The sequence below is a fragment of the Neophocaena asiaeorientalis genome, unplaced genomic scaffold (assembly GCF_003031525.2).
Source record: "Neophocaena asiaeorientalis asiaeorientalis breed wild unplaced genomic scaffold, Neophocaena_asiaeorientalis_V1.1 scaffold232, whole genome shotgun sequence".
In the NCBI taxonomy this organism is placed as follows: Eukaryota; Metazoa; Chordata; class Mammalia; order Artiodactyla; family Phocoenidae; genus Neophocaena; species Neophocaena asiaeorientalis.
Genome location: NW_020175672.1, coordinates 5,275,978 through 5,290,794, shown reverse-complemented (window position 1 = coordinate 5,290,794; position 14,817 = coordinate 5,275,978). Strand labels below are relative to the sequence as shown.

General features: G+C 37.0%; 1 protein-coding gene across 3 annotated transcripts in view; it reads right to left on the bottom strand.

The window, feature by feature from the left end:
• Positions 1-68: 68 nt before the first annotated feature.
• CASP8AP2 (caspase 8 associated protein 2) overlaps positions 69-14,817 on the bottom strand; it is a 40,461-nt gene continuing 25,712 nt past the window's right edge. For 2 of the 3 annotated variants that reach the window (XM_024731834.1, XM_024731833.1), the window contains 5 exons: positions 8,420-10,638; positions 4,260-7,389; positions 3,086-3,185; positions 2,464-2,516; positions 69-704 (listed from right to left, as the gene is read on the bottom strand). In XM_024731834.1, the coding sequence (XP_024587602.1) occupies positions 701-704; positions 2,464-2,516; positions 3,086-3,185; positions 4,260-7,389; positions 8,420-10,638 (5,506 nt within the window). In that variant the 3' untranslated portion in view covers positions 69-700. Of the gene's footprint in view, positions 705-2,459; positions 2,517-3,085; positions 3,186-4,259; positions 7,390-8,419; positions 10,639-14,817 lie in introns of those variants that run through there. The other variant, XM_024731832.1, reaches the window with a different exon arrangement.

Here is a 14,817-nt window from a genome sequence, read left to right as displayed (position 1 = left end):
GGAGTTTTACCTTTTTTTTCGTTTCAATTATTATCTAAGCACGTTAAAAGAACATTCTAATCAAAATATAACAGAACTTTACATGGTTTTATTTATACATTACTGGTAAAGAAAGCAAACTTTATATAAAAAGTTTTATACAAATAGAAAAGTCCTTGGCTAGGTACAGCCATTTATGTGTGTGTATACACCCAAACATACACACACAAACACAAAGTATTTTACATCATTATAATTACACATATTTACAGATACACTATTTAAATTACTTTACAATTTACCAAATTGTGGACAGGCAATTAGAAAAGCAAATAAAAATGGATGAAACGAACTAAATAATGGTTAAGCTTAAAATTCTACAAAACTATTTTTAAAAATCTAGAAAGAAAGTCATTTCTTTGAAATATCAAAACTAAGGTTTCAATACTGTTTTGTTGTTGCTTTTATCTTAATAACAAGTTCTAACCTGTTTAAAAATAAATATCATGACTAATAACAGATAAGCAAATCAGACTGATGTCAGGAACAAGGTGAACATGCTGGCTTGAGATTAAGAGTCAGCAAGTTATGACAAATGCAGATTATTATCTGGTAATCGAATGTCATAAAACTGCCCTCTCCTTCCCCATTAAAAACATGAAGAATTCCAAGCTTCTGTGTAGTTTGCAATATCAATTAAGACTCCAAGGAATTCAGCAACTTATCTGTAATGTAAGAAAATGCTAAAGTTATGATTCTATTTTTCTGATATGACCATCTCATAAAGTGTTGTTCTTTTAAATGAGTTCTCTTAGATAATAAATATTGGTGGTTAAAGAACTAGCTTTTTATAGACTCAGTTTGGTAGCTTTATCCTTACACTCTGATTTTGATAAGAATGTAATGAGACTATAGTACCTGAAGGAAAAAAAATCAGTTAAGAAACAAACTAGGGATTGGGATTGACATATATACACTAATATGTATAAAACAGATAATAAGAACCTGCTGTATAAAAAATAAATAATAAAATAAAATTAAAAAAAAACAAACTAGGAATGAAATAACTCACTATTTGTGCTATCATGCAAGCAAATAAAATCTCAAGTACCAAATCCATTAAAAGACTGTAGATTTGTAATGGAATTTGGAAATTTCAAACTAATAAGTGTCATTTCCAGATACAAGTTAGTTCGTTCACGAAGGGAACATTATCTTCAACAAGAGAATGGAAGTCATATTTTAAGATAACGTTCAAATAAAACAAAAAAAACCTCAGTTTAATTTTCTAAAGGCAGTGAAAAATTTACAGCATAGTGAATCTGAAAAGAAAACAGGCCATTTTTGCATCAAACTGTTTCTTAAAGGTTCTTTAGAATAAGCTTTTTCTTCAAATTCCTTATTATTCAATCTTACATTCTGAATTATATAAACAGAATTTTAATGTCAGAGTACACTACTAAATATCTTTTGAAGATTTCATTAACAAACTAGTTACTTTGAGAGGATACTGAAATTAACAGATTATCTAAAGACAGTAATTTACACTGGGTTTAGAAACAGATTTTTATAACTCAAAAGTATTCAGAACCCTTCACAATGAGATCAATGTCCAAATATGGTTCTTCTTCAGAGTTAGTTTTATTTAAAGTTGGGCATTCTGGATTCAAATAATTATGACTACAAATCAACTGAAAAATAGTGATATGTTAAATATCTTTACAATCTTCCTTACATAAAAGTCCAAAATATTTAAGCAATTGGCTCAGGTCTTACAGGAAATACCTGATAAACATTATTGCCTTAATAAACCCGTATAAGAATGGCTTAAAGAAACATGTCTGTGAACATTATTAATAATGTAACGTGGTAAATCATGTCACCTCTTCAGATGACAATGGACTTCATGTTTATAAATGTATGTTTTGTATTTTAGCACTCCTAATTAAAAATGTAAAATATGTTAAATTACGACTGCACAGATTTCACTGGCTATGAAATATAATGCTATTCAAGAATGTTTTCTCGCCTTTTTTTTTCTTTTTTTGGCTGAGCCATGTGGTACACAAGATCTTAGTTCCCCGACCAGGGACAGAACCCAGGCCCCTGGCAGTGGAAACACAGAGTCCTAACAGCTGGGCCACCAGGGAATTCCCTCAAGAATGTTTTGTTTTTCCTCATCGATAAAAATTTATTATCAATCATCAAATGGATTTCCCCCCACTTTAGACTCATCAACACTCAGAAGGCTGAGGAGAGATGCTGATCTGAACTGCAGCAGGTTTCATTGACCACGTCCCTGTGGATGAGGTGCCTTAGAAGCCTGCACGAGCAACCATTCTCCAACCTGTGACTGAAACAGGAACTCAACTGGATGTCTCTCACCCACCACTCACATCTTCAATGACTAACAGGCCATTAACTGCACAGGTACAGTGTCAAGCATTTACTTTACTAGCCTACTGTAGTGTAACCATTAACTACCTGCATTTTGACTTTTCAAAGAGCTTCATTAGCTGCTGGAATCTTTCTGAGACCTGAAAAATTTTAAATGAGGGTTAATTATAAATATCTCAATATATATTCTTTTATCTTTGATGAATATTTTCACAAACCATCTAAAGACAGAGTAAGTTACCCTTAATTATAAAGGTAAAGTAATAGTTAGAAAAACAAAATATCTTCATAATAAAGGTAATTGCTAGTTTAACTTTTCAATATCAAACCTTCTTAAACAGGCAAATATCATTACAAAATTGCTCAAGATCAAATAAGTAAATGGCAAAACAACAGAATAAAGAATTCGGATTGTTTCAGACTTCTTCCACGATCACTGAGTTTTTAACAGTCTTTTATTTTATTTTTTTGGCTGCACCACACAGCTTGTGGGATCTTAGTTCCCTGACCAGGGACTGAACCCATGCTCTCGGCAGTGAAAGCATGGAGTCCTAACTACTGGAACACTGGGGAATTCTCCAAAGAGCCATACTTTTAAAGAAGTTGGCTAACAAATAGCTATATATTTTAAACACATTAAAAATCAAATCTAAATATTTAGAGTAGTAACATCTGTGAAACTATAGAGATGTAAAACTGGAGTAGTTACCTGATATGGATTTTTATTCAACTTGGCAGCTAACTGAGAAAACGTTTTCAACGATGGCCCTTTTTTCTGACACTCCAATAAAATTTCCCGGTCATCATTTCTGAAGGGGGAAAAATGTTATTTAGCTTTTGTAGGTTCGAACAGAAAGGTAACAAAAATTCCATTGCCTTACTATCTACCAATAAGAGTTGACATTTTTATTAAAACCCATAAAAAAAGAACAAGTGTGTATACTAAAATACGGACGATGGTTATCTCTGAGAGATAAGATTATGGATGATTTTAATCTTTGACTTCATACATATTTCCCAAATTTTCTAAAACAAATACTAATGTATGTTTCTAGTGACAAAATGAAAGATTTTTAAAAATTCTACTTGTAGTGTGTATAGTACTTTAAAAATTAGGGCCCAAACGTGATCACAGACCTGATAAGCGAGAAGAACCAAAAAGTAACACAGAAGCCAGATCTTCTAATCCCCAGACCTCTGTTTTTTCTACATGGTCTGAACCAATGTGCGTTATTATAGTCTCTGAGATTTTACCATCTGCAGGTTACCCGAAATGAAGGCATTAGAGGACTGAGGTTTTAAACAAAATTGATCACCAATTTCAACAAAATTCATTCTCTCTCATTATGCACTCTAGCCGGTCTAGAGATCATGCACCTCTGGTTCACTGGTTCCCAACTGTGGTCACCTTGACATCCGAAATGGGGTCTTTATATCTGCATTTCTTAAAAATCTCACATAAAAGTCAAAAGTACAACCTGTTTTTGAAGCTTCTAATTTCGGGGGAAAACTCAAATTACAAACACCCACACTTTTTGTCCTATTCACCACCTGTCATTCCTCCTTTCTAAAATGTGCGTATACCAGGCTCCTTACAAATGAAAGGATTTTTCTTTTTCATTGAAAAGTGAAGTTAAGAACATAAGGAAAAGTTCTGTCCACGGTGCTAGTACACAGCGCTGGTTAAGAGCCACTGCTCTAGACTGTTCTACAGTACAGCTGGGTTGTATCCTAGAACGTATCTTCTACCAACTTTGGCCACTTTTGAAGTAAGTCATCACTTTCCCTATTTTAAGATGGGATAAAACTATGATGACATGACAGAACAGATTGCTGGTATCTTAAAACTTCCTGGTGATTTAACAGTCTCATTAGATTCTTACCTTGTCCACGAAACTATAATTTCTCCCTTCTTTTTAATAACATTCTTCGCAGAAAGGCTTGCAAGAGAAGTGGCAGATGCTGCTGATGCATCCTTAGTCCCTGGGCTTTCCTTTAACGACGAGGGATCTTTAGTTACTACAGGGGCCTTTTTCTTACTGGCTTTCTTTCGGTGAGCATCACCATTCTCACCAGAATCTTGGGTAATTTTCTTGGTCTTTTCCCTGCCGGTTAAGTCTGCTTCCTTTCTCTGTTTTTTCTGAGAAGGATTTAGATCAGAAAGATTTTTCCTCTTTTTGTGAGCATTATCCAAAGCCCCAGGCAACTCTGAACTACCAGAATTTGATGCCAACTCTGATTTTACATCAACCTTTTTCACTTCACCCGAACTGGGAAATGCCGAGGTTAAATCGATACAGGCTTCCTCAACAATGCATTCCAAAGGCCTGTTTGCCACTTGCACCTTTTCTTCCTTTGAGTTATCTTCATCTACACATATCACCTGACACCCCAAGTCTTCAACAGCTAAAGCAGGACAGTTACCTTCATTTTTACTGTCACTTGAAACATCTTGTGTCAAATCAATAAAAGCATCTACAGTATCAGGCTGCATACTGTCCAATACTGGAGCATTTTGATCCACACTGCTTCCAGAACATCCCAACTGCTCAATATTTAAAACTGTTACTTCTACGAATTCCCCCAACTTTTTGGTCTCGGTGACTGGATCTTTTGTGAGGTCTATATACGCGTTTGGAAGATGATCCTCGACAGAATGTGGAATTTCGTCCATTGGAGGCAATTCTTCAACGCTTTCAGGTACTTTTGGTTCCCATACTTGATGCAACTTGAAACATTCTTCAACTACTTCAGTACTATGAACCACTTTACCTGAAGCATCTTTAAGAAATTCATATATATCGGGAACCTCTGTTTGTATCATACAGTCCTGTTCTTCATGAACTGATTTACTGCTATCAACATTTTTACTGGAAATTTTCAATTCCTCCACAGATTTAAAAACTCTGTACTGACATGAAATATATTTTTTCTCCACTGTTTCGTCAGCTTCCTTTTCCACTCTTGGCAAAGATTCATCAGCCACCGTATTCTGTTTATGACTAGGGGAGGTAGATGGTGCCGCACGGCGTATTTTCACAATGAAATGATCATTGGACTTTTCCATTATGACAGCGTGCATGGGTAGATTAGGGTGGTACTGAAAGCCTGGAGCAATAGACCGGCTTGTCCATGATGAAGAACAACTTGATTTACTGCTTGAATTATCAGACTCCAGGGCTAAATGAATGTCCTGTTCAGATGCATCCTCTTCCTCAAGTAAGGCATCTTCACTAAAATGGGCACTAATAACTTCTTCGGGCGTTGAATTAGACGAAACATCTGACTTTAAGAAACTGAGATGACCATCTGACTTTAGAGGTGATGGTACTGTTAAAGAGACTGCTAGATCTTCAAGAAGTATGGAGGAAACACAGGGCTTACTCTTTTCTGAACTACATACATTATCTTTACTTAAAGCTACGTTAGTGGACACTTCAAACATACAACTTTCATCCAACACATCAGGATGAACTGGCAATGAAAGCCCTGAAGACAGAGACGGACCTTTCTCAGATGACAATAATGACCAATTATCATCACTAATCACCTTAGGACAGGGAGAAACCACCCCTGAAACGAGCTCTTCCGTTGTACAAACTGGTAGAGATTCACATTTAAGAGTCTCTAGCATCTGTTTCGCTGGTGTCTTTAACTCCCACTCACTTTTTTCGTTACAGTTAACACTGTTGTCCAAAAGATCAGAACCTTGCAACAAACTTTTAAATATTTCTCCCATCTGTGCATCACTCACTAAATTAAAAGTAAGGCTAGATGCTTGCTGCTCAGTAAGAATCTCAAAACTGCGTTCTGGCTTCAAAGCAGCGTGCTGGGATGCCTGTGAGTCCTCTATGGTGCTGCCTTCCATTTTTCCTGCCTTTGGGGTGCTCGGGCAGTTTGGTTCCAAGGACGCCTCTTCAAATTGAGGGTTCTTAATATTACCAAAGCAAGTGTTAGTACTTTTTTTAATGTTGTGCTTTACTCTGTTAATACTGGAATTATTTTGCTCTTGATGTTTTTCCTCCGATTTTTTACAACCTACTAAAGACTTAGAGTAACCAGAATCTTCTGATTTGGGGGGTTTCTCCTTCAACATTTCTTTGCTGGAGCTGCCTACATTCCCCTTCTGACAATTTGAATATTGTGCTTTGTCTTTATTTCTCTTTTCAAGTTTTCCTTCGTCACTGTCACTGCCAATGTTTATGGAGTCACAAAACTTTGCTAAGATTTTCTTAAGCTTTGTAAACAAGTAATCAAGTTGTTCATCTACAAATTTCCACAATTTTTTTTTCATATCTGGTAGCTGCTGTTCAAATAAACGATCCACGATGCCATTCTTTTTAACTTGCTTAAGTTTGGATTCTATAACATCACAGAGATTCTTCTGTAAAATAGTCACTGACTTAGAGATTTTGGATAAGTCAAGGTGTTTAATTAGTGATGTAAAACTCAAAATTGCTGACTCAATAATTCTATGAAATTGTATTGATGAAAATTTTACCTTGAATTTCATATAATTTTTCCTTACATGTTTTCTTATCATTCGTAACATGTGCACAACCTCTCGGACAGAAGAGGGTGCAGCAATAATTGGCACTATTTTTTCCAGGCTGGAAGTGCCCACTGACCTATCTTTCTTCTCTGTTTTTGAAGATCTGCTAGATTCAGTTCGCCTTTTATTCCATTTGCTTTTGGTCTGATGGATTTTTATAGAAGATATCTTCCTGTTGTCTTTATCCAAATGCACAGTGCTTTTCCTACTTCCTGGGTTAGTTCTTGTGTTCTGCACTTCAGCAGAAGCTCTTGGGTTGGTACTTTTGTCAAAACGTTTTTGTGGTTCAGATTTTTCACTGTCGCTTATAATTTCTCCTTCTTCTAATTCATCTAAAGATGAATTCTTGTGGGAGTCTGCTTCTGTAAATTTGTCAGATTTGCAAATTGGCTTTTGATTTTCCTTATTGAGATCAGACTGACTCTTGGAGGCAGAATGAGCTAAATTTGGTGGAAACACATCTGTGGAAGAAAAAAGCATATTATAGTCACATGACTACTGAGTCTTTGTCATTTAACATTTCCATACTAAATATTTATAACAAAAAATTAAATGTTGAGGCAATTTATTATTTTAACAGCTTTTACACTATTTACACTATATTACTCTAACACGTACTCATGTCATGGTCTTTACTGGTCTCAGAAAGTGCCTGACAATAGTGATAGTATAGAGTTTGGTCATTTGGATAAACAGCAACCAACTGTTCAGGTTTCTTTACTTGATGTTAGCAGCATCACCTACTCTATGCCATTTGATGATGGCTTTTGGACAACAAAAATATACCTGAAAGCAAGCAAGGAGTATCTGAGACAATCTGTTCTACCATTCCCTTTTGTTGTATAAGTAAGAATTACCTAAATCTAGACTAAAGGCTCAATGTACATTTCTAGGTAACAACAAAGGTCTGAATAATAATTATCAAATAAAAAGCACTAACAAAATAATGCCATTTGCAGCAACATGGATGGACCTAGAGATTGTCATACCGAGTGAAGTTAAGTCAGACACGGAAAGACAAATATCTTACGATATCACTTATATGTAGAATCTAAAAAAAAGGGTACAAATGAATTTATTTACAAAAGAAAAGTAGAGTCACAGATGTAGAAAACAAACTTATGGTTACCAGGGGATAGGGCAGGGAGGAATAAATTGGAAGGCTGGGATTGACATATACACACTACTATATATAAAATAGATAACAAATAAGAACCTGCTGTACAGCACAGGGAACTCTACTCAATACTCTGTAATGGCCTATACAGGAAAAAACTCTAAAAAAAAAAGAATGGATATATGTATATGTATAACTGATTCACTTTGCTGCACACCTAAAACTAACACAACACTGTAAATCAACTATATGCCAATAAAAATTTTAAAAATAAATAAATATCAATAAATAAATTAAAAGCACTGATTCATCCTGCTGACATATGTTACACTCTCACAAAAATATAAGTTATAGGAGATAATATAAACTATTACCTTTATGACTGTTATTATATAATGGAACTCGAGATGGGCTTTCCAGTCTAAGAACTTTTGCTACAGGTCTCACGGGACTATTCAGAGGACTGATGGCTTCTGGAATAGGTCTCAGCTGATTAAGGTCAATGCTCAGAACTGAGTTCTCATCGTCGTGATATACTGAGTTTGCTTCACCAATTTCCATTCTGTGGTCCGTTAACTCAGTCTGCCGAAGTGAAGATTCTGGAGTCTCTTTAGGTAAGCAAGGCTCCAAGTGACAAAACTTACTCCCAACCAGTGGTGCATCTACAAGAGAAGGCTCAAGGTTTGGTTTACCATCTTCTGAAAGGACTGTTGGCAAAATGACAGCTTCTTCAATTGAAGGCTGCAAAATGCTTTCATTGGATTCGGTCACTTTGGTTGAAAAAGCCTCCTTCATTTCTGTATCTTCGGAAATACTACAAGAATTTAAGTCATCCTTTCTTTTGGTATCCAATTCCAAACCAAAGTTTTGAGAAACATTTGTTTGTACTGTGTCCATTACCACAGGAACTGCTGCCCTGGCACCATTAATGGTCTGTTCCATTTCTGTTGATGATGGAAACAAGGATTCTGTTTGTTGCATTCCCACAGATGCTGAGAAGGAAATCTCTGTGCCACAAATGGACATATCACAATGCACAGTATTCGCAACAGATTTAATGAACAAACTATTTTCTTCTTCTATTTTCCTTTCTGAAACACTGGTCCTGGGTTCAGATGCTGCTGTAAGAGCATCCTTTGGTTCCAATAACTCTGATTTGGTTTCCTCTGTGATATGTTCACTGACAGAGGGAATACATGTCACAGTTTTAGCCTGCACCAAGGACTCCAAATCACATATGTCACTTGATTTGGGAGTATCGGTTATTTTATGCTGATTTTCCTGAGAAACAGGCTGCTTTTTAGCAGGAGAAAGAGTTAAGTTCAATTTTTCCATAAAGCTTAACTTTAAGTCTTTGTTTTGTGTTTCATTTGAACCGTTCTCAGGTTTAACTGCTGGCTCTTTATCATCCACTCCTTCAGAAACATCATTATTAGAGACTTCACCGTTATCATTTTTTGGCTCATTCTGTCTCTTTAAATCTGTAGCGGTTTTCTTAGTCTCTCTGTTTGTCTTCTGCAGATGTTCTGCAAGTACTCTTTTTTCATTTCTCATATGCTTATTTTCTTCTTTGCCCTCTTGTTCTCTTTTCCGCTTATCTTCAGTTCTATGCCTTTCTACCCTTAAAGGTGCATTTTCCCATTGGTGCACAGCATCAACTTCCTTAGAGTCAACATGTTTGTGAGTTCTATTGGTTGAAAGAGAGGACGGACATCTTCCTTCTTGAAAACTATGATTACTTACAGCCCTGTCTCTTTTACAATCTTCCCGGCCTCTTCTCTCTTCTGGATGATATTTACTTGAATTATGAGAAGATTTTGCTAGTTCCTTCTTGGAATAAGGAAGCAATGCTCGTTCAGATCTTTTCCAATGATCCTGGTCTTTTACTACTGACTTAGGTTTTTGGTCAACTTTCCTTTCTTCTTTGTCTTGTGATTTAAGTTCTTTTCTATTTATATTTTGTGATCTTTCACTTTGTCTTTCGAGTTTTTTGTCACTTTGAGATTCTAGTCGAGTGTGTGACCTGTCTCTAGAGCTTTCTTTCTCCCAAGAAGAGCTACTGCGTTCATTTTTATAATCCAAATCTGTGTTACTTTTAAACTTTGAATTTTTGCTTTCAGCCTTTGGTTCACCTTTACTGTATTTCTCAGGACGTCCTTGTAGCCTCTGACTGGCCTCTATGTTCCTCGGTTCACCATCACCACAGCTAGTGTTCAAGTCTTTTCGTATTCTGTCAGTCCCTCTGCCGTACTGGCTATGTCTATCTTTCCTTCCTCTTCTGTGATCCTCACTGGAACTACCCTCACCAACCTGATAATGGGAACGTGACCAAATGCCATTGGTGGAGTGTTTTTCAACAGATGTAGGCAAATGTGAAGTGCCCTTTTTTTCAGAATGTGATTTTCCTTCCTTTTCGAGGTATGGCAGTGAAGTGCTATAATGTACATCTTTAGAAACATCACTTTTCACTCTGTGATCAGTCTTTGAACAATCATCCAAATGGAGAGATCTGGATTTAAGACCTTTTGTTTTAACTATATCTGGTGTCCTTGAAGTTTTATGAGTATTTCGAAGATGTGGAAACTCAGACAATCTATTGAGAAATAGAAATTAACACCAAAAAAACAAAGTTAATTCCTTTTTAATAACCCAAGGTTTAATCACATGTGATACACTTTAAAACTGGGGGTCCCACATACTGGCAAAACTAATTTTACTTTGCATAAAAGAATGAGTAGTAAGAATTTACCAGCTTCCAACTAAATGAGCCAGTTTTTAAAACAAGGAACTCTCTTTCACTTGCTTTGCTCAAAGCCTGGAGGACCTCTCAGTTCTATCCCAGCATTTGCCAATGCCTTTCAGATTTCCTTCACTACAGGTACACAACTCTCAAACTAACCACAAATTCACTTCTTTTAGAACGAGTGTCATTATTTTCTTGCCTTCACTCTAGCCCAACTGAAACATAAGGGAAAGTGAAATCTTGCTGGAGAACAGAGACGATCAAAATGCGACTCTATGTAGCTCCCTATCCTAGTTTTGTTTCACATACAACCCCACAGTAAAAGCCAAAGCGTCAATAGCCATCTTAAAGTGTTACATACTGTGCAAAAAGAAAAAGGAATAGAGAATTGTGATCCTTTCCTAGAGGAATGGTGTGTATTTATTGTTTAAAATAACTCCTAAGGTTTTCAGAAAACTGGCAGTTTTCCTAAAAATAAAATGTAAATAGCTCATTTTAGCTTTTTGTAATAATATAGCCATCTTCCTGAACTTTTATAACTTCCCTGAATTTCCATAAATCTAGGCCTAATCAGTACTAAATGTGTAGAGAACATCGTCTCAGGAATAAGGGAAGATTTTTATAGAACAAGAGGACACAGGATACATACAACTTAAGGCAATGTGTAGACCTTATGTGGATCTTGTTACAAGCTGAACTGCGTCTCCTCAAAATTTAATCCCCAGTACCTCAAACTAGTGACCTTATTTGGAGACAGGGTCTTTGGAGATAATCAAGTTAAAGTGAGGTCATTAGGGTGGACCCTTATCCAATATGACTAGTGTCCTTATAAAAAAGGGAAATTTGGACAGAGATATGTATAGAGGAAAGACTTTATGAAGAGACACAGAAGAAGGCAACCAGCTACAAGCCAAGGAGAGGCCTGGAACAGACCCATCACACAGCCCGCAGAAGGCATCAATCATACTGACACCTTGATCTTGGACTTCTGGCCTCCATAACTGTGAGACAATAAATTTCTGTTATTTAGGCCACCCAGTTTGTGGTACTCTGTTATGGCAGTCCTAGTAAACTAATAAATAAACTCAAAAAAATAAACATGAGGAAATACCTTTGAGACAACTTGGAAAATGTGAACACAAAAAGCATTAACCATAAAAAAAAAAAAAACTGATTGAATTTCACTAAAATTTAGAACTTTTATTCCTCACAAGACAATAAAGAGAGTGACAGATAAGTCACAGAATGGGAGAAGATGTCTTCAATAAATTTATCCAACAAAGGACTCACATTCAACAAAGCAGGCACACGTGTAACATACGTCATACTTATTAAAATGTAAGGTGCTAAAAGATAGTTCTAGCCCACAGAGCTCGTAATACACATTTAACGTAACTCCACACTAAATAAAATACTATCAAAAGTTTTATTTTTTGTTGTTGTTATTTGGCCGCGCCATGTAATATGCGGGATTCTAGTTCCCCGACCAGGGATGGAGCCCGTGCCCCTGCAGTGGAAGCATGGAGTCTTAACCACAGGACCGCCAGGGAAGTCCCAAAGGTTTTATTTTAAAATAAACCTCCACATTAAACACTTGCCAGAATTTACACTTGAAAATTTTTATCTTATATCAATATTTCCATTTTTTCTATTAAAAATGAACTTTCAGCAAAATGATAAACATTTACCATTAGAGTACTAGTTGAAGCTCACAAATAAAAAGTGCAAATATTTGACAGAATTTTTATTAGATAATGTATCAGTATAACCACGTATAACAATCTAATGAAATAACACATCATTTATTCACCCAGTTTCTCTGAATTTTCACTCTATTCAAACATTATACCCCTCCCCTAAAAGATTCAAATATATATAAAATTTCCTCAACACTTCAGGAATCGATCTTATACTTGTTGCACCTTGTGGGATTTAGATTAGTAAACATACACAACCATCTTTATTTTCAAAAGGCCTAAAATGCATATCATATGGTCCACACATAGGATTATCTTCTTTCACTCTTTAAACATTTATTGCACATGGTAGATACTCAATAAATGGTGAGGACACAAAGACATGGTTCCTGCTCCCATGAAGTTTACAGTTTAGTGGAAGAGAACACTAATTAAGTGATCCCACTCATGATTTTTTAAACTGCAAGTGTAAATGAAGCTACAAAAAAAGAGATCTGACCTAGTCAGTGAGAACAGACAAATGTCCCACATGAAAAGGATGCTTATGCCGAGACCTGAAGATAAGTAGGTATTTAGCAGGTGGAGGAGAGGAGCATTTCAGGGAGTGGAAACAGTTCATGCAACTCAGAGCCATGGTACACCCAACAAACTGAAAGAATGCAGGAGATACACTAGAGCTATGATACCTAGGCAAAGGCAGACACTGAAGACAAGGCCTGAAAAGTAGTTTGGGACCATATTGTGAAGAGCTCTGTGGACCAAGTTAAGATTTATGATCTTTTATCCTAAGATCGATGAGAAGCCACTGATGTGTTTTAATCAAGAAAAGCGGTGGGGGGGCTTCCCTGGAGGCGCAGTGGTTGGGAGTCCGCCTGCCGATGCAGGGGACACGGGTTTGTGCCCCGGTCCGGGAGGATCCCACATGCCGCGGAGCGGCTGGGCCTGTGAGCCATGGCCGCTGGGCCTGCGTGTCCGCAGCCTGTGCTCCGCAGCAGGAGAGGCCACAGCAGTGAGAGGCCCGCGTACCACAAAAAAAAGAAAGAAAGAAAATGGGTGGGGGAATTCCCTGACGGTCCAGTGGTTAGGATGAGAAGCTTTCCCCAGCTTCTCATTTCATTCCTGAGGTCTGGGTTCAATCCCTGGTGGGGGAACTACGAACCTGCAAGCTGCTCGGCACAGCCCAAAATAAATAAATAAATAGATCATTTTAAAAAAATGGGGGGTGGGTAGGACGGGGTGGTTCTGTGACAGACGTCCAGAGTTGTGCTTTACAAAGCATCCCGTGGCTTTAATGTCGAGAAATGAGAAATCACAGGCTGGAAAGAGCAAGAGCGGATGCAGAGTTCTGAGCACAAAGACTACTGCCAGTTCAGATGAGAGGTGATGGGCAGCAACAATGGTAGAAATGGAAGAGAAATGAACAACTTCAGAGATCATAAAGACAAAAATCAAAAGGACATGGTAATGAATTTGGATCTGAAGGATGACCAAGAGCTAAGTGTCAATGATGACCCCTATGCAGGGTGACTATATGTCCCAGTTTGCCAAGCAATGTCAGTGTAATTATTAATAGCCCCTCCTTCTACTCACAAAAGTACCCTGGTTTGGGCAATACATTAAATGGCCATTCCACCCCTCAGTCACTCTAGCTTGCACAGCTGAATAAATGATGGGGAATCCACCGAGCTAGGAACTACAGAAGGGGTTCAATCTTAAATTCTGTTGTGGATGAGGTAATTTTGAAAATTTTGTACAGATGTGAGGTAGTATCTACATATAAATGGAACTGACTAGTGTAAGTAAGATTACATCATAAGAAAATATTGATAGAGAAAGGAAAGGACATAGTGTTGAGCTTTAAGGAATTCCAACTTAGCCAAGTACAGAAAAATAAATCTCAAGTTAGGAAGAAAACTAAGAATCATGAAACCCCAAGGGAGAAACTATTTCAAGAAAAGAGGGTCAACTATGTCAAATAGTGTATAAAGACAAGTTAAAATGAGAAGTCAAACTATTTGATGAATTTAGTGGTAGTCACAGCTGTTTTGGAGGAAGAGGTCAGAGTAGAATGGGTTCAAGAATGTGTAGAAATGGGAAGTGGAGAAATGGAGACAGCATGTTTAGATAACTGTTCTGGAGGTTTGACTATCAAGGGGAGGAGAGATATGAAATTCTCTGAGCCAAATACTGCCCCTCACCAAAAGAGGGAGAGAGAGAAATTAAGTAGAAAATCCATTTAAGAGGGAAAAGAACATATAATTGAGGGACTTCACTGGTGGCCCAGTGCGTAAGACTCTACCCTCCCAACGCAGGGAGCCCAGGTTCGATCCCT